A 26,296-nucleotide genomic window follows, 5' to 3' on the forward strand; every position below is an offset into this window, starting at 1 on the left:
TAGAGCCAGACATACCTGAAACATTTTGTCTCAAATCATTGATTCTTTGTGTTGTCTCAGAATACAAAAACTAGAGTACCATATATGTAAATAAAACTAACCTAAAAGGAAACTACATAGTTCCTTTTAATTTAATGCAAAAATACTTACCTTGTCTGTTCTTGTGAAAACACAAAGGTATACTCAAAGGGGCAAAGTCACCTCTCTGGAAGAAAGGAACTCGTAACTCTTTAGTGTGTTGCAGAAAAACCATTCATGTAAGGCAAACAAGGGAAGACACAGTCATGCGTTTTGATGCGATTTGACTTAGCCCTTAGCCTGGCTTTCCTCCATGAGTCTGTAAGTCCCCCCTTCGTCTCATCTCAGGTACTCCTTTTCGTTGCTGATTTATTTTTCTCCCTAGTCACCTCTGTCCACTTTACTTAGAAACCAGAGATTCTCTCTGCTCAAAGCTGGAAGCAAAGATGGGCAACAGCCTCCCAGTAGGTCCTTGCCATTTTCTCAGGTCTCTGCTAGAGTGGGCCATGTGGTAGATGTACAGGATCCCGCAGTCCAGCTAGAGCGAGGGGATGGCATTGAACCTAAAGGCAAAAGGAAGCTGGAGAGGGGAGAGGACAGGGTAGGATGGGGTTTATGAAAGAAGGAATAGAGTTGATTTGGAGCATGAAGGATGGATGGAACTGAGGAGGTGGGGGGAGAAGAACATTCCAGGTCACTGGAGCAGCATTAGCTTAGTGTGTTTGGATGATGGTGAGATAGCCCATCTGATGAAGGGAAGAGGCAGGAGGTGGGAGGCCAGATGAAGTCAGTGCGCTAGGCTGGTCATGAGGTGCTTAGACCCCAGTTAAGGAGCAGTAGAAATTCATTCGGTGAGTATTCGCTGAGCAACTCCATGCTCGAGGTACAGAAGTATGGGCTAAGGAGGTTCAGGGAGAGCAGAGGCGATTTCTGGCTGGCTTGTCAAAAAAAGCTCCAGGGTTTGGTCATGGAGCCAGACTTTGAAAGCTTGGAAAGGCAACTAAGGTAGAGGTAAGGAAAGATATTAAAGAGGAACTGTAGGTCAGTTGGTATGGAGATGGAGTTCAGAGATAAGGCCATGCAAATTCGATCCTCTGTTTGAAACACTGTCCATTGTCACTCATCGCCCCTGCCTGACATGTCTGATTGCCGTTTCATATTTGAAGTTCCACTGACCTTTTCCAGAAAAGCTTTCCCCGATTGCTATCCTGCTTCCCTGACTACCCCCTGCCGCCTTCCTCTCCTCTACCTCTTCCCTCCTCAGCCTGGGTTAGGTGCCGTTCCTCTTTTATCACAGAGCATACCCTAATTCTGGCATAATTCACACACACACACAACCCATGTTATATGTGATTGCTTTCTGTTCTGCATCCCTCTTCTAGAGCAGGAAGTTCATCTGGGCAAGGGGCTGTGTCTTGTTAAGCTGACTGGTCTCCAGCATTTAGCACAGTGCATGGCAACCAGCTGGCGCTCAACAAATCTTAATTGAATTATGACCCAACACGTGAGTCCCTTAAAGCCCAAGTTGGGAAGTTTGGATTTTATTTTGCAGATAGTGGGAAACCACTGACAGGTTTTGATCAGGAGAATAATAGAATTGGAGCTCTCCCTTTGGAGCAGACCTTGGCCATCGGTGCATAGGGTGGACCCAGAGGGTCCCTAAAAACAGGAGACCTAGTTAGAATGTTCTTGCTACAGTCCTCATTGGAGACATTGAAATCCAGAACGAGATCAATGAGAGTAAACTAATAAGACTTCAGGCCCAGGGCGCCTGGGTGGCTCAGTTGGTTAAGCGACTGCCTTCGGCTCAGGTCATGATCCTGGAGTCCCAGGGTCGAGTCCCGCATCGGGCTCCCTGCTCGGCAAGGAGCCTGCTTCTCCCTCTGACCCTCCCCCCTCTCATGTGCTCTCTCTCTCTCATTCTCTCTGTCTCAAATAAATAAATAAAATCTTTAAAAAAAAAAAAAAAAGACTTCAGGCCCAGAATGGTGAGCTAAGATGAGGAACTCATGGGTGGGAAGGGCTAAGACTCATTTTGGCCAAGCAATGCCAAAGCATCCAAAAAGACAGGTCCTGTTCTGCAGTTGGAATTCTGAGACCAGAGCCAGGCCAGAGCGGGGAATAGTAGATGGGAGCATTATCCCCATTATGTTGAGCTGGGAATAAAGAGAAATGTATCCTGTAGGTGATTTAATTAAGGCATCGACCAGAAAGCCATGGATAGAATTTCAAGGTGATACCTGCCAGTAGGGGCTGCAAGAAAACTTAACCACAGAACAGAGGGATGTTGTCAGAGGGTTTGGAAACAGAGCTAAGAAAGAGTTAAGAAGACATTCTCATGACGTGGCCACATAGCAGGGTAATGAAGGCATGCTTTACCTGCTGGCATTCTTCTTAAGAAGGTAGAGACAAGGTATAGATAGAAAATCTTTTTTAGCTCTCAAATGTCACATTTGCCACTGTTTCTTCTGACATGGGCTTTCTGGGTTAGCATTTGATGTAGTAGATGTCCTGAGGCCCGGGTTCTCTACGTGGCTCCTCCACAGGTCACAATACTTCATTGGCCCCTATTTTCCTCCTCCATAAAATGGGCTTCTATTCTTAACAGTTGAGCCCAACTTCAAGCATGAAACAATGTTCAGCTTCTATTCAGTAGCACATCCTCCTATCCCATAGGCAATGAATAAATACTTTGATCCCCTTCGACCTCTATGCCTTGTAAAACTTACACTTCACCCAGTTTTTTTCTGTATTTCTTCTAATCTTTTTTGCTGCCTAAGATGAATCAGCAGCAGCTTCTCACTAGTCATGGGGCTGCTGGAATAAAACAAAAGTATTTGGTTGCCCCGTCACCATGAATGGATGTTTATAGCTTCCTCCCAGCCTTGTTTCCTGCCCAGCCTCACCCAGAATTAAGCTCTCTGTATATGGAAATAACATTCTCCTCAACACAACTCATTTCAAATGTAGAGAAGAGGGACCGGGACCCAGTGAATTATAATTACCTGAAGTGTTAATATGTCTTAGGTCCAAATATGGTAGCCTCTCTGAACTCCACATTCTTTGGCCAATTTGACAAACTACACTTATCTCGTCCATTTCCAGGACAAGACTTCTCCATTTTCTTTTTTTTTTTTTTTTTTTAAAGATTTTATTTATTTATTTGAGAGAGAGATAATGAGAGACAGAGAGCATGAGAGGGAGGAAGGTCAGAGGGAGAAGCAGACTCCCTGCCGAGCAGGGAGCCCGATGCGGGACTCGATCCCGGGACTCCAGGATCATGACCTGAGCCGAAGGCAGTCGCTTAACCAACTGAGCCACCCAGGCGCCCCAAGACTTCTCCATTTTCAACTCTATAATAAAGCAGGGAACATGCAGACTGTGCTTTAAGTAATTATATTATCTCCAAACTGAAGTTTTTAAGGCTGAAGATAAGGGGATATTTTCTTTGGAATATCCTCCCAGTTAGAAGATATAAGCTGGTGAATTTATAACATTTGCAAAGCTAAAGAATAAATGGAAGGGAACTGTAACTTTATAAAATTTTACCTGTACAGGATAATTGTACCTACTCTTTGAGCTACCAGACAGTTACCACCTTAAATGGCCTGGGATGATTTAAATTCAAAGGGATATTTGATTATTTGACCACTCTGAGACTTGAGAAAACACATGAATAAGAAGGAACAGACAAGTTAGCGTTGATATTAACTCTTATTTAGAGTTATCCATTATAAGACATCAAGGTGGAATGGATTTATGTATGCATTTTTTATAAGAACAATAACAAAAACCACAAGTTATCTTCAATTTAATTCATGTTAGACTCTCTATTGATGCCAAAAAATGAAAAATAAGCCTATTTTCAAAGTTCCTTCAGTTCAATTCAGCAAAAAACGTATGATGGGTTTACTAAGTGAATCAGTCATTTAACATACCAGAATGTGATTATTTCTTCCCTCTCCAATGCACCAGAATCTTTGTTTTTGGAAATATGCCTTGCTTGTGACCTTCAAATATGGTAAAATTCCCTTTCAAGGTTAAGTGAAAAATACTGATCTTTATCTTCATAAAGTTCCTCCTTGGACCAACTTGCTTTTAATTCATTTCTATTAAGCAATGGTCGGTGCATTTGCTGGGTTGAATGGCTGGGTCAACTGGCTGTTTTAGAATCAAGGCGCAGAATCTGAGGGGATGGGTCACAGAGGGGGATTATTGTCCTGAAGTGTGGGAGTTGCAGCAGGCATGATCCTTGATTGAGACACCCAGAGTTGGCTCTTTCTTCTCCTGTCTGTGAACGGAGCAAAAAAAAAAAAAAAAAAAGTATAAACACATCAGAGAAATGCTTAGATAGGTCAATTACAGAAAAGTCATTTAATTTTTTCTTAGCACTTCGCTTTTCCCATTTGTGAAACGGTGGTGATGACCAATCCCTCTGCCATACGGAGTGATATTATAACGTGTAAAACATACAACACTTCCTTTAATAAAGTGCATACTTATTTTACAATATTCGTATTTTCTCACAAGCTTATTTTTTTGTTTCTCTGTAATGTCTCTTTATGTTCTGCATCCAGCTAAAGGCAGTTGTCTTAAGGTATCTCTTTCCTAACCGATTTATTCTTGTCTCTTTTTTTTTTAAGATTTTATTTATTTATTTGAGACAGACAGAGATAGCGACAGAGATAGCGTGAGAGAGCATGAGCAGGGAGGAGAGGGAGAAGCAGGCTCCCCGTGGAGCAGGGAGCCCGATGCGGGGCTCCATCCCAGGACCCTGGGATCATGACCTGAGCCAAAGGCAGACGCTTAACCAACTGAGCCACCCAGGCGCCCCGATTTATTCTTGTCTTAAAGACAATATTCAGATTTTCCCACAACCAGCTCCCTTTCTCTCAGGATCTCTGTGTCTCAGACATAGATATCAAGCTAAATCCCAAATACTTGTTCCTAAGTAAAAGACTAGCTTATGTTTATGGTTACAGAGGCACTCTGTATTTAACAAAAAGGCCTGTCATTTAATCAGCCTGCAAAAATGGATTGAATGGAATTTTCAGAAAATAAGGTCGAACAGAGATGGAAAACCAAGCAGTCCCCCAGTGGGAGGGGGCTGTAATGGCCACCAGTGGGACCTCCCTGGGCCAGTGCCTGCCTTAGCATTCTCACTGCTGAATTTAACTGAATGACCCGAGGCCTTGGACTTCAGCCTGAACATCTACCAGAGGCAGAAAGGACCCAGCGGAGAGAATTTGATGACAAATCCGAAACGTATCTCTCCCACCCTTGCACTATTTTTTTTTTACGAATTGGTCAAAAGGAAACTAAAATCTCTGAATAAAAACAGAAAAGCGAGAGAAAGAAAAGAGGACAGTTTGCAAATTTAAGAATGTGTTACTTCAGATAATCTTCAGATGAGGATATGCACATAGTAAATCATCACCTGAAAAATGCAAATTTTAAGAATGTTAAATAAAAATCTGCTTTCAACCTACTGAACTCAAGAAGTTAAACATTGTGAAACCCCAGGGGAGGGGCTCTGGGTAGCCTTGTAGATGACACTATGCATGGGTCCCAGCCTTCTGCAGAACAGGGAATGGATAAGAACTTTAAAAGTGATCAGACACTTTCACTGATAATAACATTTGAAGAAAATATCCCAAGGACACAGTCCAATGGCAGTGGGGAAAAAATGCCCTTAGCAATCCTAGTTATAATTATAAGAACTGGAAATGCCCAAGCCACCCACAGTATGGGACTTGCTAAACAAAGTTGGAGGATGTAAATATAAAGGAATATACTGTGGCTTTACAACTATTCATCGAGCCACTTATTATTTCTTGAGTAGATTACACAGGGCCTTGCAGGTCATGTTCAGAACCCTAAAGGTTATTATAAAAACAGGTAGAAGCCATTCAGCATTTTAAGCAGAGATTGGCATGACAAAGTGCAAAGGTGAAGAGTGGATGTGGGCAGTTGGCTTAGCTGGCATTCAGGAACAGTGGTGGTGACCTGAACTAAGATGGGATCAGCAGGGAGAAGGGGATGACACCAGGAGTATTTAGAAGGCAGAGTCTGAAAGTCTTGGTGACTGGTTAGATTTTGGATGAGAGAAAGAGAAGAGTTAATTAAGCATGACTCCTGGGTTTCTGGCCTGAACAACCGGGCATTCACTGTGCTAGGAAACACCATGTGGGTTGTAAAGACTTTTACGTTCAACACATTAAATGTGTGGTGTCTGTATGTCATGCAAAAGGGAAGTATCTAGGAGATAACTGAAGGTTCTGGAGTTGAGAAGAAATGCCTGGCTGGAGTAGATTTAGCATCGATGGGCTGATGGAGGCCATGGGAGTAGGTGAGATTACCAGGGAGAAAGACTAGTGGGAGCCTGGGGAGCCTTACTGTTGCAGGGTTGGAGGAGGTGGAAAGAAAATCAGGAGGGGTAGGAACGTCCCAAGCCATGGACTGTTCTAGGAGGAGGCAGATAGTGAGCGCTACTGATGAATATTGCTGAAAGGCAGAGTCCCCAAGTACCGACCATTGCCCTCTGGTTTGACCACGAGGAGGTCCGCAGTAGAAGGGGTAGGAAGTGGCAAGAACAGAGTTGGACAGCTCCTTGGGCCAAGCTTGGCCATGCTGGGACCAGCGAACCAGGAGCAGTACCTGGAGGGGAAGATGGGGACAAGGGGTGTGTGTATGTGCAGAAAACAGGAAAAACCGGACACTGCTTAAATGCTAAAGGGAAGAATCCCATAGAAAGAGGTTGAAGATACAACTGTGAACTAGGGGAGTGAGAGAGACTGAACTAGAAATGTCTATGTGAAATGATGTCAACTGGGAAAACACATATTCAATACATATGAATGTGACTTCATGAAACTTGTATAGGCGCTTTAAATACAAAAGTGTTGAAGCAAAGCAAATGGTTTCCAGATTTTTTGAGACACGTCTGTGAATAATCATCAAATCACAAGGGGTGCCATCTATTGAGCCCACATTATCGCAGACGTGGGGCTGGTGCTTGTTCATATCATCTCACTTGATCTTCCTATCAGCCCTGCCAAGTCTGTGGCATTATTCTCGTTTGAGACAAAAGAATGTTTCACTAAGCCTGGAGTTAAGCCTCACAGAGAAAGAGTATTTGCCTGAGGGCATGCAGCTGACAAATAGAGGACCCAGGGGGACCTGGGACCTCTTGCCCCAGAGCCTGGGCTCTTCCCTCAAAAGGAAAGAAACCTTAACCCCCCAAACAGCATCTGTCTATTCTCAGTCTTCAGACACGAGGAACATTGATAAGGCAACTTGCGGCAGGTTTGTTCACTCTCTTTACTATCCGTTGGAAACAAATTACAAATAAAATAATAGAATTTCGTATTCTTTGAGTGGATGCCTGGCTTTTCACATCAAGATCACCACTACAGAATTACATGTGTGTTTAGTCTGTGGGTTTCTGTGTTGTATGCGTGTGTGTGCATCCGTGTGTGTGTGTCCATGCGTGCGTGCACCCACTCAGGGAGATATCTAGGTTTTATGGGGCCTGAAGCTTATAATTTGGGGGACACATATGGCTTTAGGGCTCCTGCCAGGAGCCTATGCAGGTGAAAGCCCTGCAACTCACCAGCTTCACAGCAGCATCACCTCTGTACATACATGTGTATGTGTGAACCATGTCTATAAGCATGAAGATGTAGAGAGAAACCAACAATAGCTCTTGTCCCTTAAACAGGAGCCTTGGTTCCATTGCTTAGTACAATAGAAGCGCCTTTTACAGTTAGCACTAGGTATTGCTTTTCTGGGAAGACAGAGAAGATTTATCATGAATCAAATGGGCCAAGAATTTTGTGACAAGTGCCTTTTGAATTCAAGCCAGTGGTCATTAGCTAAGTTAGATATACAGTGCTATGGCTCGTGCTCTTTATTTTCAGCAGGCAAATAAATATAACTTATTTTCGACTCTCGTTTTTTATTCCAGAGACCTTTTTGTTAATACTACTTTTTAGATGTGATCTTCTGTGTATATACGAACATTTTTAAGGTGTAACAGGAGAACAGGCTGGGTGTTGGCGAGAACAGGAGGCAGTAGAGATGGGAGAGGATGGCGGGGGGGGGGGTCTTTATTTATTTAGAAAACTGTTGTAGACAAGACACATGTTCTCTGTTCCAGAGCCAAAACTAGGAACTGAGGTACATGAGTTTGCAGGGGAGGCCAAGTTCCAACTCAACAGAAGAACTTTCTATCAACTAGAGCTGTCCAAAAATGGTTTGCTTATGTTTGTGGCCGGCCGCCCATCCTTGGAAGTACTCAGCCAAACCTACTTCTTGGCAGGGGAAGGGGAGGCAGGGGACTTCTACTGAACACAAGTTTGAGTCGCTCTAAGTAACCTCTAGAATCCTAAGATTCCAAGCTGTTACTGGGCACACACTGTCACTGCCCAACCACATGTACCCAGGCTATGCACCGTACGTTGGTTTCTCCCCCATAGTCCCGATGCATTTGTGCTAAGCCAGCCACATTCCCCAACTGAGCCCCTGGTTGCTGAGGAAACATGTCTGTGAATGGACTGATCCATCTATGGCCATCCTCTACAGTCTTCAAATTCCATTTTTTCCTGGCTTGGAATGTGGGACCTTTGGCCCATGCTCACACCCATTAACCAGCCCTCCCAGGTGGCACTTACGAATGTGATCTCACTAGTTCTCATCACGGGCTAATGGTTTAGGTAAGGAACTGGCAAAGTTCCACTTGATTCACCCCTCTCCTGCTTTCTCTCGCACAGAGAGAGGAACTTTCTCTGCCTGGCTCCCTTTGCCAGCTTTGGGATGAGGGACAGAAGAGAGCCAGCACAGAAGGCTGGGAGAGTCTGGGGTGGAGGGCCTGTCAGCCCGTCTGTGGGCCTGCCCAGCAGGCCCAGGGGAGGGGCTCAGCAAGAGGGATCCACAGAAGCCAAGATGGGTGAATGGCCTCAATTAACCTTTGCCGTTTCTGCAGGGGGAGCATAACAATGACCATGACCCACACACTCGTTGTTCTCCATGAGAGACTGCCTTAAGGGTCTACAGCTCTGTCCTACAGCACTGTAATAATACCAGTAGGAACCGTGATGGTGGCGGGGATAGCTGTGGTCACAAAAACAACTCATGTTTGCTGAGTTCTTGCTGTTTGCCGAGCCCCCGTGATGAGCTCATTACAGGGATTACCTCATCCCGTCCTTACACGAATTCTGAGGTAGATGCTGTTAACATGGCCATTTTGTAGACCAAGGAACTGAGGCCTAGAGAGGGTAAAGGACATGCCTAAGACCCTGGTCTAACTCCAGAGCCTAGACTCTTCCCCATTCTGCTTTGTTGCCTCGCTTCCTGTATGTACATAGAGAAATGGAAACACAAAAAAAAGTGACCTGCCAGGTCTTAAATCAGCACATGGCAGAGCTTCTGGAGCCCCAAGAGCAACCTCTGATGAGAGGTCAGCGGGTAACATGCATGGCACACACGCCTGCTCCAGGTGCTTTGCCACATTCCCCTCATTGAACTTTTGCAGCAGACTTGGAAGGTAGATGTCATTTGCATTTCACAGGGAAGTTCAGGGACTTGTTCAAGGTCACCAGGTGCAGAGGGGCTGGGCGGCCTGCATCTGCAAGTCTGTGCCTTCCCCGCCACATCAGCCTGCCTCTCTGAGCGAACAAAGTTGAACACCCTCACAGACACTAAATTTGTATTTCCTGGCCTCCTCTTCCAAAATGGATACACTAATTACTGGCCATTTTTTTTAGTAATACTAATCATCAGGAACACATTTTTCAGTGTTGCGTTTTCTCTTTCCGCGTACTACCGAAATAAAGCATTGCTCAAACCCACAGGATAAAACCCAGCGGGTGTGAGGCCATGGAAATTAAGAAAAGTTCAGGAAGACATTACACTACACCAAAAGAAACAAAGTGTTGATTAGGGACTTATTTTTGTAAGCGATTAAAATATGAATCATTAAAATAGGACTGTATTTCAGGCTCTGTACCCTCCTCTCATCAGAGACGACATTACCATGACTACTAGGTTCAGATTAGATGTGCTCCAAGCCTTCCCAGCTCAAAAAATGCACTCGTGTGTGCCATAGTTCTACCTTCCACAGAACATTCTTCCAAGTCTGGTGCAGAAACCCTCTGCGTCCTCTCACCCATGTCATTAGCAGGAAATGCCTAAATGACATGCTGGCCTTCAGCTCTTTAAAGTCTTTTTCTTTATTGAATCCTAATAGTAAATAGTGTCACTAAGTAATATTAATAACCACCCAAACTCAAAGGTAGAGGAAGGAATAAAGTCAAAGCAAAGACACAAAGGCACCACAGGAATCACTTAGAACAGAATACCCTCGAACTTTATTTGGTACAAATGGTTTGCAGAAAGAAAGAAATTAATATGGAGCGTTTCTCAGGTTCAGACAGAATTTAAAAGAAAAAAAAATTTAGCAGTAGCCCAAAATACGCAGTTAAATTAAGTTGTTAATTAAAGTATCTGTTAAAAATAGCTACAATTAGAGACAAAAGCCCATTGTTTGGTACAATTGTTGACTGCATATCTGTATATGGAAGGGCGTAGGGGGACAGTCAGAAAAGCCTGTGGTATATTAAAGATTAATCACCCACCCCTAAGGGGTTTTGAGCACCCACCTGCATTTTTGAACTTGGATCTAAGCCAAAGGGGTGGGACAAGACCATGACAGGTTTTGGGGGGCTTTTTTGTGCTTTTGGTTTTTTGGGTGGGCTTTTTGTTTTTGCTAATTACTCAGTGGACACTTTAAATACCAGATATATCAGAACAGAGGGCCCTAGCTCAGACGAGCCCCCACCATCCTCCGCAAGGGGCTGACATCTAGAGATGATTTTCTAGAGACTGTAGAGCCTTGGAGCAATGCCTGTGTGTATTTTTAAAGGAGGTAAGCATCCCAGAACATGCCATTCTTTATAGAGTATCTTCAATAGTCAGCACCTCTGACCAGACTTGTGCATTTTTTTCATCCTCATTCTCTTCTTGCCTGGGATTAGAGTGGGTTCGAAAGGCAATTTTTTTCCGTTGGAAGATCTCTATGAAGAATGTATGAATTGCCAGTGGAACATTAAAATTTTTCATACTTAATGACTTCATAATCCTTCTTTGGTTAATCTGAAATGCAAGCAAAGAGTGATGTGAAAAGAATATTTTTCACAAGAATAATAGCGATAAATTGGAGTCATTGAAACGTCCAATAAAGTCTGGTGCATCCGCGTGATGGGCTCTCATTTTGCAGCTAGTGGAGCAGTTCAATAACGTGAAGGGAAAAAGAGAGGTATGAAACTAGTACAAGCCTGATTCTAACTATAAAACCATAGGTGGTAGGAATAGGACTTCTTTCTCTTAGTGATAGGATTATAGGTGATTTTTGTTTTCTTTCTGGTTTTCGGCGCTTTTTAAACTATCTTCGTATATTACTTGCACAATTTAAAAAGTCCAATGAAAAAACAAGCACATGGCTCCAACCCTCTGCGTTTCCCCCGCGTGCTCCATGGGGGTAGGTGGCATGCGGACCTGGCTCGCCATTATGTCTTTAGTTCTGTGCCAGCAATAGAGAGTCGAATATTCCCATTGCTCTAGTTCTCTTTCCTTTTTCTTTCCAGGTGATGTGCTCTATGAACTCCTTCAGCATATTCTGAAGCAGAGAAAACCTCGGATTCTTTTTTCACCGTTCTTCCATCCTGGAAACTCTATACACACACAGCCAGAAGTCATCCTGCATCAGAACCATGAAGAAGGTACCAGAGGAGGCTTTTCTTTCCTTGCGTGAGGTTTAGACAATCCAAGAGGTGTCATTGTTTATTTGATAAGTTGTTCTTATTCACATGATTCGTTTGTCATTGAACAAACATGTATTGAGTGCTTGCTTTATAGAAGACACTGAGGGAAATGCCAAGATGAATGAGATATACTCTTGGTTCTCTGCAGTCTGATAGAGAAATGAGGTACATGGATGAGTATCAAAGCATAGCTGTTGAGAGTCAGTGGGGTGGAAATTACATCTAGGCACAAGCATCAGGGTCAGCCTCATGAAGCAGGTGGTTCTGGAGGCTTCCTTGATGGTCCAGCAGAATTCTGGTAAGCAAGGATGAAGTGGGGAACCCTCCAGGCAGAGAGAATAGGTAGGATGGAGTGAGTCCCTGGAACAAGAGAGCCATCAGATGACTTGGGTTATAAGGCTTATCGTTTTTCCCCCCTCAACCTTTTGTTCTGCATAATGTCAAACAATAGAGATTTCTCCCAAATAGAGAGAATGAAGTAAGTAAACCCCCGTGAGCCATCACCCCATTTCAACAACAATCAACATTTTGCTTTTGCAGAGCTAGTCCAAGGCACTCATATTGGACCCAGAATGGAGAGGGCTTTGATGAAGGAGAGTAATGGGGGTCTTTGAAAATTTGTGAGTAGAGGGTAATAAAAGCTGGGGGAACAAGACGGACTCAAACCCTGTGAACTCTGGTGGACCAGGGGTTCCTCCTTCGTGCACCGAAGGTGGCTTCTTGCAGTGTACTCAACATAAGTGCCTACCTCAGATGTACCTGCTAAGCCCTGGGCTGCTCTTCTCTGGTAAGTCCCAGCAGTCCTAAAATCATTGGTAGGAAACAGAAACAAAAGACCAGAATTGAACTGTGGCACTGGACATCATTCCAAAGCAGGTGTTTGGGTGCAGACCTAGGTTATTAAAGTCTTAACTTGATGCGTGATTCCGTTGAGCAGCGATGCATCGTGCCTCTGAGGAGCGTGATGTCCATGTGTGCGCGCATCGGTTAGACAATAGACACGGGGACACAAAGTAATGCTTTTCAACTTGCCATTTTTCTTAGGACTGGATTACTCGGGGCCTCCAATCCTGGTTCCTTGGGATATTTCCTTAAATTGATTGAGCCTTCTCAGGAGCAGGGCTCATGTTTTGTTTTGTTGTTGGTAAATTAAAAAATGAGAAGTTATTTGTTTTCTTAATTAACACTTCACAAAAGAGAGCCTGACTCCAGGCGACTGCCATCCCTTCCTCGTGCCAAGTGTCTCACAGCAGGCCCCCTTGCTTTCGTGATGGGGAATAAACGAGCGGCTCTTGCCTGCTCCCTGCCTGTTTCTCTCATCCTTTCTTCCCCCAGCTTTACCCTTGCTTAATTTAGCAGCTGCCCCCCCCCCAATTCGGTTTCTCTGTTCTTTTGCTCTTCCTGCCATGTACATTTCCGGCTTGCATAATAGCCAACAGCTATTCCAAAGAAGAGGAGGTGGGTTTACTGAAGCTTGACATAGGCAAGAATCATATTACCTAGCTTGCCTCTTCGGATACAAAAGGTGTGTGATGGGCTTTTTTCCCCCCCTCCTGTCTCTCTCTCCTGTACTCATTATTTAAAAAAAAAAAAAAAAAATCCCATTTGGAATTCGTATTCCTCTTTTTATTCCCAAATGTCATGGGAAGCTTCTGGTCTCTCACCGCAAGTCCTTCCACCTTGAATTGACTCAGAAGTAGGTGTTTGTTGTTCTTCTCATTTGCAGGAGCTAATCAATAGAGAAAGCCGGGCTTACTCTCAGAGCTGCTCTCAGACCAAGTAAATACAGATGTGCTGCTCCATATGCCATAATGAGCTGTGCTCTCGGGTGTTAGGATGTCGGTGGTGGTGATTCCCTAGGTTAAAGGATGGAACTAATGAGACCAAGGTCAAGGGCTTCATCACCCTGTGGACCAGTGCGCTCGCTTCAGAGCCAGCTCTTAAAAGGAGTGTGTTCTCAGAGACCATTCCTTTAAGCCGTCAGCCAGGAATCAAGACCAGAGGGTCCATGCCTGTTTAGACACCGCACATTCTCTCAGGTGAACAGATGGACATGCGAGAAGGGAAGTTTAGGTCTTTGTCAGCTGGTATCAGCTGAGAAGATCTGTATAGTGATATGCACAGGCTGCCTGCCCCCCAGCTGCCATTGGTGACAGGAGGACCCTCCAGAGAGGGGAATCAACCAGTACAAGGTCCCCACTTCCAAACAGCTCCTACCTTGTTCCCTTTTCTCCACCAAAAAGAAAAAGTACCCAGCTCACCATGATTGGTCTCTAGAATTAATGCCGCCACACTTCCTTGTGAGTGGTAAAACACTAATAATGGACATCTGTTAACGTACAGAAAGATCCCCCCCCCAAAAAAAAACCCAACTCTGTAAAGTGAGATTGTACATATCGAATATTCTATCCCCTGTGGTCTGGTCCACATCCCTGGGGGCACAGTCCTTTGTAAAAGTAAGTTGCCATTGATGGGACTGACCTGACACACAGATAATGTGACAGGAAAGAGAGCAGGAACATCCCAGAGGAGAACGGGCGTGGCCCCTCGGCAGCCTGGCACAGTGAGGTGCGCAGAGTGAAGTGCAAGGACAAAGCTTCGTTTACCCCCTCCCTGCGACTGCAGATGTGTGCCCGTGCCCGGAGCTAGGAAGTTGGTGTTACAGCTCAGAGGCTGCCCTCCAGGCTCTGAGGGAAGAGGTGGGCAATCCCATGAATTCCATTACCCTTTATTTTGTAAACATTCGTCATCTCTGTATTGTACACAGTTCTGAAATTGTGTCATGCCTGGGGCAAAGCAGTCCTCCGCTGACCGCCCAGGTCTAGGAGAACCAGCATGGCCGCCCTCTTCCCTTATTTACTTATGTGAGAGCACAGTATTCTACAATGAAGGCAGCCTTGTGTAATCTCTCACCCATCCCGAGCCACTGTGACAAGGAAACAGGACTCCTCCAGCAGGTACAACGGGCACAAAGCAGGACCACCCCGGACCACCTGGCACGCATGGTGAGCTTCGATCAAATTTTTTAAAAGATGGGATTTGGAAGTTAGGAAACCAGGCTCGAATCCTCTATTCTGCCAGAACAAAGCTTAAGGGCAGAGTTTCTCTTCTCTGGCCCTCAGTTTCCCCAGTTATGAGACAGGGGTTAGGCTGAATGGTATCAGATCTCCTACACTCCCAAATCCTACATTCCCTCCAAAGTCTGGGTCTCCCTGGGTGATAGGAAGGTAAATATAAGATACATTCTCGGGGCGCCTGGGTGGCTCAGTCGTTAAGCGTCTGCCTTCGGCTCAGGTCATGATCCCAGGGTCCTGGGATCGAGCCCCGCATCGGGCTCCCTGCTCCGTGGGAAGCCTGTTTCTCCCTCTCCCTCTCCCCCTGCTTGTGATCCTGCTCTCACTGTGTCTCTCTCTGTCAAATAAACAAATAAAATCTTTAAAAAAAAAAAAAAAAAAAAAAGATACATTCTCTACTGTCAGGGTCTTGGGCAACTAAAATCCAGAAAGTCCAAAGTGTGTCTTGTTTGGTGTCGCTCGGAATCAGTTAAACATCTCTCTGTCCTCCCGTGTCTCACCTTACCAGGAACTGCTGGTAATATTACCCCTCTTAGTGGTCAAACCAAGAGTGGCACCATCCCCTTATCTCATGACTGAAAGCCTCAGTGCAGGTGGATTTCTTTTCTTTGATTGTTGTGACTCATTTTATCTGCATAATATGAATGAGTTAGATGTTAGGTAGATAGTTATGTAAGAAGGAAACAGGACTCCTCCAGCAAAAAAATGATACTGTTTCTTTCACCAAAACCAGGAGGTAAAACATCCTTAGAAATTTCAAATCAGCAAATGATGATAAAATAAATGCGTTTTGTCACACACAGTGATAATATCAACTTCTTTTGACACCTTAGGTTCTAAAATCAGTTACTTATAACTCCTATGGAATAATTACAAGAAAGGCTTTGTCCCTAAGTATATATTCGATCGCCAGTAGCCCTACTGGTGTTAAAACTACTTGCATAGTGATTCCCGAAAAGCTCATTGAGCGGTATAAAATATGCTTCCAGTTGAGCTAGTCTCCAAATGGGGCCAACTCCATAGAGTTACCCCTGTCGGACTGGACAGGCCCAAGTCTGTAGAGAGAAGGAACAAGAGTTGTGTTTATCATATGCTCTCATCCCATGACTCCTGTGGGGGACCCTCTTGTAATTTCAACTCTATAGTCCCACCCTCTCCTGTGTCCTATCTAAGAGAGTGGGAGGTGATTTTTAATCACTTTAATTTGAAAATCCTCACACATGCAGTGTTGTGATTGTTCCTGCAACAGTGGACACACTTTGAAGACACAGGTGTTGCTCTGGGGCAGGCAGCTCTTTTTCACTCGGTGGACGTGGAAATCCTAAGTGATAGAACTTTCAAGTGTCGAAACAGTTGACCTCAGTTCTCCCTACAACCAGTACATGGTAATGGCCCAGAGAATAGAGAGAAGTCGTTTCTTTGTGGGGAGTAGGGAGGGTGCCATGCATTCTGCAATAGCCCAGAGATTTTCATTTATGTGATTGCTTTATTGAGGGAAATATTTCCCCTCCACCCCCAATCCCCTCTACTGCCAAATCCAAGTGCCCAAAGACTGCTTTGGAGGAAGGAAACTTTACACAATTTTAATGAGATAATTAAAGAAGATGAGGTATATGAATCTGCTCCATAGGAACAAAATATTAGCTAACTCTTATTGTGTGCCAGGCCCTGTTCTAAGCTCTTACATGTCCAAATCATTTCATCTTCACAATTACCCTATAAGGAAGGTAATGTTATCCCCACTTTACGGATGAGATGATAGAAGCTAAGAGCCTCCAGACCACACAGCTACCAAGTAGCAAAACTGAGACTTAGCCCTGGGTCCACTTAGCTCTCAGGCCTGTGTTCATTCCATTGTAGCATGAATGAGCCAACCAAAATAACATTTTTGTTCATGTGTTTTGTGCAAACACCCTGAAAACGGGACAGAAGATGGAGCAATGAGTAGAATTGGGGAGATTAGGAGGCCTAGCCAGGTCCCCTAACCAGGGTACGGTGTGGCAGATGCCAGCAAACCTGCTTATAATTTTTCTGCCCCATGGTACTTGAAACTGCCAAATCTAAACAAACAAAAAGGTCAGGGATAAGTTTTTTTTTAAATGTTATTTATTTGAGAGCGAGAGCTCATGCAGGGGAGGAGCAAAGGGAGAGGGAGAGAGAGAATCTCAAGCAGACTCTGCACTGAGCGTGGAGCCCAACACAGCGCTCAATCTCCCGACCCCAAGATCATGATCTGAGCCAAAACTAGAGTCAGACACTTAACCAAATGAGCCACCCAGGTGCCCCATCAAAGACAACTTTGGAGACACCACTATATGTCTGCAAGTCATGGTGTCAAAAACTCATGCTGATTCGGACTGAATTAACCCACTGTAGATCTTTGACTACCTCTGAATGAATGGACTTAGCATGAAGAAAATGCCCCAGCCCGTGAGAAATGTGAGTTCAGAGTCTGGCACTGGCTTCTGAGAGCAGAAGCCCTGGCTGTCATCCCCCTTGGGAAGCAGCCCCTTGGTGCTGGTCACTCTTTGGGAGCTGCTTCCTCAGTATAGCTGCTGACAAGACACCAGAGTAGATGAAGTTTATAGCTGATCCAGCCATCCTGTTACAGGTTGTTGTAAAAACTTCTCTGAGATCATGTTGACAATTGAAGTGTCAAGGAGGGGCACCTGGGTGTCTCAGTCAGTTAAGCGTCTGCCTTTGGCTCAGTCATGATCGCAGGGTCCTGGGACTGAGCCCCATGTCAGGCTCTCTGCTCAGCGGGGAGCCTGCTTCTTCCTTTCCCTCTGCCTGCCTCTCTGCCTACTTGTGCTCTCTCTCTCTCTCTCTGACAGATAGATAGATAGATAGATAGATAGATAGATAGATAATAGATAGATAGATAGATAGATAGATAGATAGATAGATAGATAGATAGATAGATAGAGTCAAGGAGGCCATTGGCTGGGGCTTGACATCGATGCTAACCCTGTAATGCATGACGGACCTAGAGAGCATAATGATGTGTGCCCGTGCGTGAGTGCGCGCGCGCTCTGGATCCCAACCATCTGGGTTCTAATCCCAGCTCCCCCATTTACTGGCTGTGTGACTTTAGGCAAGTTACTTAACTTCCTTGTGTCAGTTTCCACCATGTGTTTTGTGCAAACTCCCTGAAAACGGGACAGAAGATGGACCAATGAGTAGAACTGGGAAGATTAGGAGGCCAAGCCAGGTCCCCTGACCAGGGTACGGTGTGGCAGATGCCAGCAAACCTGCTTATAATTTTTCTGATATAAAAATCAAGTTAATATGGAAAATGCCCTTAGAACAACAACTATCACATAGCAAGCACTCAATAATTGTTATTCATTATCATTATTTGATATCTCTTAACCACTGTTTGGTTGGGGTTTTTTTCCTTCTTCTTGTCTTTTAAACCTAAACAAATATTGAATTGTGATAAAATACACATAACATTTACCATCTTAGCCACTTGTAAGCTTACATGACAGTTCAGTAGTGTTAAGTATATTCACGTTGCTGTGCAATGGTTGGTTTTATTTCTTACCTCCAATCCCAGTTTTCCTAACTATTCCCATTATTGTGACCGAGTGCACTTTGTGCAAACACCACATACATTTCTGCATTGCGGACGTCGGAAGGGCCTGCTGCCTACCCACGCCATGATACCAGAATGCCTTCATGGACGAACCAGGCCCCCTCTGTTAGATTCTGTGGGAAACCACATTGAAAGTGCCAACTTCAGTTGCTCTCAGGACACAGCCCATTTTGAAAAGGAGCAGTGTTTGTGCTTTGTTACCTCGAAGTACCTGGCGTATGGTAGGCCCTCAGTGACCCCTTTGGGACCTATTAATCTTCCAGCTGTCTCCTCTCACATGTAAGAACCATAAGATTAACCTTTTGTGCCCCCTTTCAATTCTGGGATTCTTATATCTGGCTGGAGATAATGAGGTTCCAGCAGAGGAAGACCAGGCCCCAGTCTTGACTTCCCGTTGTCCCCAGGGCACCAGGTACCACCTCTTCCCCTTGCTCCATCCTTCTACTCTCCTCTAAGTCCTCCGTGCCTCCCTAGGGCCTCTTCTTCCTGCTTTGCTTCCTGTATTTCAGAGTCTGGGGTAGCATGACCTTTTACCCTCTGACCCTTGGCCCCAGATGCGGCATTTCATTGTGATGGGAAAGTGTGGAGGCCCTGGGATGGTGCCCAGAGCCTCTTTTCATCTGGGGGTGGGGGGGCTCAGTGTACTTCAGGGAGGACCCACTCACTTCCCTCCCTCCTCTGGCTTCCTCCATCCAGTCCTGTAGAGGCTGCTCTTAGCCCAGGGGCTAGCTGGCTCCCCGACTATGCCAGAAGTTTTAGCGCCAGAGATCCCTAATATGCATGACTAACTCTCCCCAGGTAGCCAGGAAGTTTTCAAGAAACTTCCTGTTCCCCCTGGGGAAGTGCTATCTGAGCCCTTTGAAATAAGAGGACTGGAGCAGTTTGGGTTCACCTCCAGAGCCGGAAGCCCTCTGTGATCTTGCTCTTTCCCCTCTCCAGCACTCCGACTTATCTCTGCCACCCTGACCCCCTCCCTATAAATGATTCACAAGGTTTACCCCACAGGTTTAATTGGCTCATTTGAAATCTGACCCGTTGATTTCTTCATTCACTTCTCTTGTGCAGCCCCGTATTGAGACGGAGGACAGGCAGACTTGCTTCTGTGCTCTCTGGTACTGAGCCGCTTGCAGAGGCTAGCCATTTGGGAGGCTGTCCCTCGCACAGGAATACAGATTAAGCCCCAGAGTCCTGCAAGTCACCCATTTTGTTTCCTTCAGCCCCTTTTCAGCAAGCGCTTCTAAAACTCTGGGAGCTCCCCTAGGATTTATTGGTGACGAGCTCACACATCTGTGAGTCATACACTGCAAACTCGGGCGATGTTCTTCTCGGGCCCTACCAGGGAATTCAGTGACCGTGGCAACTTGCTGAATGGAGTGAATGGGCTGAATGGGCAAGCAGAGGGTCAGTGGAGAGTCTCGATGGAACCTTGTGGAGTGGCGGCAGGGGCGGGGCAGGGTGCTGTGTATTAGTGTGCTGGGATGGCCATAACAAAGCGCCACAAACTGGGGGGCTTAACCAACAGAAATGTATTGTCTCACAGTTCTGGATGCTGGAAGTCCAAGGTCAAGGTAAAGGCGGGGTCAGTTCTTTCTGAGGGTTGGGAGGGAGAATCTGTTCTGGGCCTCTCTCCTAGCTTCTCCTGGTTTGCTAGGCATCTTTGGTGTTCCTTGACTGGTAGATCTCTGCCTTCATCTTCACATGGCATGCTCCCTGTGACGGACTCTTAATTCAGCACCTTTAGCCTTGTGTTTTTTTATGTGTCTGCCTTCTCCATTAGACTACGATATCCTTGAGAGCAAGGACCACTTTTCCTTCCCTTTGCATACACTGTATCCACGACACTACTTGAAATATGGTTGGCATCACTGAAGGTTCTATGGTTCAACACATATTTTGTAATCACTGTGTGGCAAAACATTCCCCTTCCAATCATGCAGTCTATGCCTGTCTATATGTCCAAATTCTCCTTTAAGTAAGGACATCAGTCATATTGGATTAGGGGCCCACCCTATTCTAATACAACCTTGACTTAATTAATGATACCTGCAGTGACCTGTTTCTAAATAAGGTCACATTCTGAGGTACTAGGGCGTTGGGACTTCAACATATGAATTGAGGGGTGTGGGGTGAGGCTGGTAGCACGATTCACCCCATAACAGGGGGTGACAGAACCCAAGCATGTGTAGGAAGTCTGTTTTGAATTGCATCTGAAGGCCTAGAGCATTTAGTCTCTATAATTCTTTATATCATTTGTGGTTCCCACTAATCTTTTACAAATTCATGCTGGGAAGTGAGTGGTTCCTTCCAGGAGAATGTGGAACACAGTGGACTGAGGCTGATGAGTAAATTACCTGCTGGGCCTGTTGATTTGCATCTCCCTGACTAACTTCTCTTATCACCATCCATGGCCTTAGGGAAAGCGAGGTGGTGGAAATGTGATCCTCGGAAATGTGATCCTTCTTTGTGAGTTAGAAGCTTGAGCCTTTGGTCTACCCTGGAAATTTCCTGCTTAAAGCCCACAACTTTAACCAAAGGCAGTTTTTGTTGGTTTGTTTTAAGTTTACTAGTTATTCATTCTTTATGACCTGATTAAATTGGGTCAAATTTTGATGACTTTTAAATAGACAAACTTTCCTAATAAGTAAAAGGAAAGAAAACAAGAAAAGAAATCCTTTTTTTTGTAATCCTCACACTTAAAGCCCTCATTTATTTGGGGCTATTTGGTGGCAAGAAGGGAGTATTTGTATCTAAAAGAGGTCCACAAAGAGAAAGGTTTGGGATTAGAAAGTACTTTCAACCAGAATGGGTTCCCTGCCAGTCCGTGGTCTTTCTCCCCCCTTCTCTCCATGCCCACACTGACTAATTAACGTGTGGCTTTCCCTCCCTCTTTCTTGCGCATTTCCCTCCCATATCAAGACCTTCAGACCGAGGGCAATGTGGATAATTTCCCAGCTCTCCAGCTGGGCAGTTCACCAAGAACAAACCCAGACATCAAGGCCAGACCAAAAAAATCTTCTTGTTTTAGACAGAAGACTCCTACATCTGGGGGATTTAATGCACCCACTGTCCGCTCAGTGCATTTCCTGTGTCCGGAGCTTCTCTGCCTGCCGGCTCTGGTCTCATAAGTTTCCACACCCTGCTGCCAACTTATAATAACAGGGCAGCAGGCAGCAGGGTGGGAACGGCAGAGTCTACGCCATACGTGGGCGCATGCTTTGCAAACTGAAACAAAGCTTGGAAGGTCTCATTGCAGGCCTTTCAGCCTTGACAGTGGTTGTGCCCAGACCACCAGGAGCCTGGAATTAAATACCCTTGGATCCAGTTCTCCACCATTAATGTTATCAACTTCATCAAGTACTTCCTCTTTGAGTGGTGTCTGCAGAGAAATAAATAAATCAAGCTCCTCCAGGTCCTGTTCCTGCCTGGACCCTGAGTCAAAAGTAAAATCTGAGTTGGATTATCCAGAGCACTGTCTCTCTCCCTCCTTCATTGTTCCCGAAGATCTGGGCAGGAACGGAGAGTGAAATCTCTCCAGGACATTACATCAGTTCCTCTTTTACCCTTGGCATGGAAATTCTTCCTCTCAGAGTCCACCCAGACTTCCTAGGGCTTGCCCCGAGTGCACACCCATGCACTGAGCCTTGAAGCCCAAGACATCAAAGAGAGCCTGCAGGTGACCAGACTCCTGGCCAACGCCTGTGTCTGTTTTGAAATTTGTAAGACAGGAAATGGATTCAGGATATAGAATTTTTCAGTACATGGTCTTCATTATCCTTAAGTATTTTTAAACCTTAATACGCTTTTAAGTAAAGGGAAATATTCTGTATATGGCATTTAGAAGAAAATGCACAAAACTTGAAAACACAACCATCTTAAGTAGTTGCTTATCATGGTAATGTTCTGTGACAGAGAAGAGATAAATTCATTTTTGGGGACAGCAGAGTCAAGGTCCGTATTAGCTGTGAAAAGAAAACTTGCCTTATCCCCAAAAGATGGTAGGTCATTTCTATCATGCTAATCATCTCAGCCATTAAAATTAACTACGTGGGCCTAATCAATTAAGTACCCTGTAAGCATTTATTTGCATTTGGGTTAAAGTGAAGAATTTAGTACTTGTTATCCCAACCTGTATTCTTGCAAGGTTGACTAAGTACTTTAAAAAAAAAAAAGAAAAGAAAAGAAAAGAAAAAGAAACACTTTTTATAGTGGAAAATATCAAACTTAGGCAAAACTAGAGAGAATTATTTAATGAGCCACAATGTACCCATCACCAGCTTCAATGATCAACTCATGACCAATCTTGCTTCCTCTGTGCCTCACCTACTCTCTGCTTCACCATCCCAAATTAATTTAAAGCAAATTCCAGATACATAGTTTCATCTGTAAATATATCAGTCCAGGTCTGAAAAGAGAAGGACCCTTTATAAAATCTTAATCACAAGGCCATCACATCACCTGAAAACTGACAGTTCTTCAATATCATCAAATGTCTTATTAATGTTTACATTTTTTCCAAGTACCTCGTATGTGTTTTTACAGTTTCCTTAATCAGAATCCAAACAAGGGTCTGTACATTGCAGATGTTTGATGTGTCTCTTAAGTCCCTTTCAGTGTATGGGTCTCCATTTATATCTTTCTTGTGTGCATGCTTGCACTCTCGCTCTCTCTCTCTCTCTCTCTGGGTGTTTAAAAAAGAAGTTAGCCATAATTAGTATAACTTTACCTGTGTACATAGTGTATCTTTTTTTCTCCTCTGTTTGCTTTTGGGATTTTCTCTTTATCTTTGGTTTTCAGCAGTTTGACTATGAAATGCCCGGATGTAGCTTTTGTATTTATCCTGCTTTGTATTTGCTGAGCATCTTGGATCTATAAGTTTCCTGTTGTTGTTATCAAATTGGAGGACCATTTGGTCATTATTCCGGTTTGGGGTTTTTTTTTGGGGGGGGGTTGGTCCCATCCTTTCTGTTCTCTTCTTCTTGGATTCCAATTACATGTCCATTAGACCATTTAATATTGTTCCACAGGTCACTGAGGATCTATTTGTTTATTTGTTTCTGATTTTCATTGATGTGTCTTCAAATTTACTAACCTTCCTTCTGTCATCTCCAATCTGCTGTTAAGTACATCCAGTCCAGTCTTTCAGATATTGTGTTTTTCAGTCCTAGACTCTTCTTCTTAAGTTTCCATTTCCCTTCTGACAGTCTCCATCTGTTATATCTCATTATGACCATCATTTCCTTCAAGTGCTTACACTTATTTCTAATAGCTACTTTGAGGTTCTTTTTTGCTAATACCAACATCTAGATGATCTCAGAGTCTGTTTCTGTTGACTGCCTTTCCTCTTGATTATGGGTCACATTTTTCTGTTTTTTTTTTCACATGTTCCGAAAATCCTTATTGAATACTGGACATTATAGATGATACATTGTAGAGACTCTAGATTATGTTATATTCCTCTGAAGAATGTTGATTTTTGCTCTAGTAGGTAAACGACTAACCAGTCACTTTGAGTTTGCAGAGGCTTGGTCTTAACATTTGGTTAGGGCAGATCTCTTTCAGTTTTGCCTGTAGCCCTGAGGCAAATCCCTTTGTCCTGGAGCTAGTCTTTACTCCTAAGGTGTGGCTGTTCTGGGGTAATAAACAGCCTGAGGTGTTTACAGAGCCTTTGTTGCTAGGGCTCAAATTCTGAATTCTGTCTCCAATCCAGTGGCCAGTAGCTGACATTCCTGCTCTTATCTTTCAGCCATACAGCTGTTGTTTTCACTGAGCTCCTTAGAGGTCCCCCTGCACATGCACCGTTCAGGAGCACATATTAGGGATGTGAGGGAAGTTTACGTGCCAATTTAGTGGACTCCCCCTGCGGCTCTCCCCTTTATAGGATTTGCTTTCTCGATTTTTTGCCATTCTGGAGCCCCATACTCTGTTCCCTGACAGATTATACAACTTGTGGTTCATTTCTAGCTGCCCCCTGCTACAGGGACTGGGGAAGACCCTCAGGGCTATATAAATTTGGATCTCACTTGTGCAGTTCTCTTCTTTTAAGAGTAAAATGCCCTTCAGTTTTCTCCAGCACCTTCAAATAACTTTTGTAAATGTATTATATCCAGATTCCATCATTTCTATATGTAGGAAGGTTAGTTTGATACAAGCGTGGAAACTGGAATCCCCTTCTCCTTTATCATAGAAAGGTGGTAGCATACCAAAATACGTCACCTGGCTTTGCATACCTACTCATAGAACCTAGAGACCAGTCCTTAGCAGAATATTAAGGCACTCCTCATTCCGTTTTATACCTGCCTGATCCTCCATTGTTTAGAGATATAGTATCATTTATTAAGCCAGTCTCCCATTGATAGCTATTCCAACAAGTAAGCACTTTTAAATTCACGGCAGCAGGTTACACAGTAGTTACAAAATAAACCCTTTGCCTTCAAGCAGATGCTCTTTTAGTGATCGTGAACAACATTTCTTTTGTTCACTGTCTCATATAACCGAGATCTAGAGGAATCCTCATTTTTCTATTAATCCTATGTAAAACTTTGAAACACAACCAGCTCGGTCTCTGTTTACTAACCCTGTCAGATTCCTAGATCCCCTTTATATGTTCTTCATGTAGATACTGTCATAAGGGACAAAGGGAGGTATCTTTGACTTGCTTTACTTAGAGTCATGGACAAATCTTTGACCATACAAGAACCTGAAAGCATGTGCATCGTTTTGGTGAGACAGCTCTGGGAGCAGATGTGGCCAGAGAAACCTCATTAAGATGAGTGGGAGGCACTGTAGAAAGCTCCATTTTTGTAGGCAGATTTTCGTCCTTCCTCCCCCTAAGCAGGGACTCCTAAAGCCACGTGTGTGCTGGTCCCCCCGCATCCCAGCCCACAGGACTGCTTCTGTTGCTGAGCTGTGTACACTTCCAGTGTTGTCCGTGCTCAGATATCACCAGCTTGAAAGTTCAAGTGGGAGGGGGTAGAGGCATTGTTGGAGGTGTCTGTCCCTCCTTTTCCTTACTTACTGCTGCCTGTCTCTGAGCATTTGTAGGGTCTGTGCACTTTAGGAAACAAAGTCATCCTAAATCTTCTTTCAAGTACAGGATTGCCAGTCTGTAAATTGGGCCCACTGTCCATGCTTAAAGCAGGTTTTGCTATCACTTTTCCCCTTGGTTTCTGTATATAGCAAAGTGGCAGATATCGTAATGGGTACCTAGATTCTAGACTCTTACTGGAGTCTGGGTCTCGTTCCCTCACCGGCTGTGTGTCTTTGAATAAGTTGCTTAACTTCTTTATGCCTCCATTTTATCACCTGTAAAATAGGAGTACTGGTATTAGCATCTCCTACTGAGGAGTTTTATACATTTTAAACAACATAATCCAGTACCAAGGATATAGTAGCTACTTTAGCAATAGTAATAATAGTATCATTAACACCAATAACAATGTCCCAGAAGTAGAGAATATATAAATTTAGTTATGAAGATGTAAGTCAGTGAAAGCATCTAGAAAGAAACTCTTAAGGACCCCAAAAGCCACGTCGAAGAGTCAAGTAACCAAAAGCTAAAGAACATGGGTTTGGCTTCCTTGTGTTTATAAGCCACTAGTAAGTGATTAATGGAATGCTTGTGGACATTCTTAGCCTGTCTAGTGTAGGAAAAGAATTTCAAGTATGCGCACTTCAATTGTTTTTTTAAGCAGTGGAAAAGACACTCCGTCTCGAGGGACGGACAGTCTGCCCGGCACACGCCCAGGCTCCACTCACTGTTTACTACCTTTAGAACCGCAGTGGGGTCC

At 44.3% G+C, this 26,296-nt stretch overlaps 1 protein-coding gene across 4 annotated transcripts in view; it reads left to right on the forward strand.

Moving 5' to 3' along the window:
- ETV6 (ETS variant transcription factor 6) overlaps positions 1–26,296 on the forward strand; it is a 235,562-nt gene that overhangs the window by 187,541 nt on the left and 21,725 nt on the right. For all 4 annotated transcript variants that reach the window (XM_032391709.1, XM_032391710.1, XM_032391711.1 and 1 more), the window contains exon 4: positions 11,661–11,795. In XM_032391709.1, the coding sequence (XP_032247600.1) occupies positions 11,661–11,795 (135 nt within the window). The remainder of the gene's footprint in view (positions 1–11,660; positions 11,796–26,296) is intronic.

Source organism: Phoca vitulina, unplaced genomic scaffold (assembly GCF_004348235.1).
Source record: "Phoca vitulina isolate PV1807 unplaced genomic scaffold, GSC_HSeal_1.0 scaffold64, whole genome shotgun sequence".
NCBI lineage: Eukaryota > Metazoa > Chordata > Mammalia > Carnivora > Phocidae > Phoca > Phoca vitulina.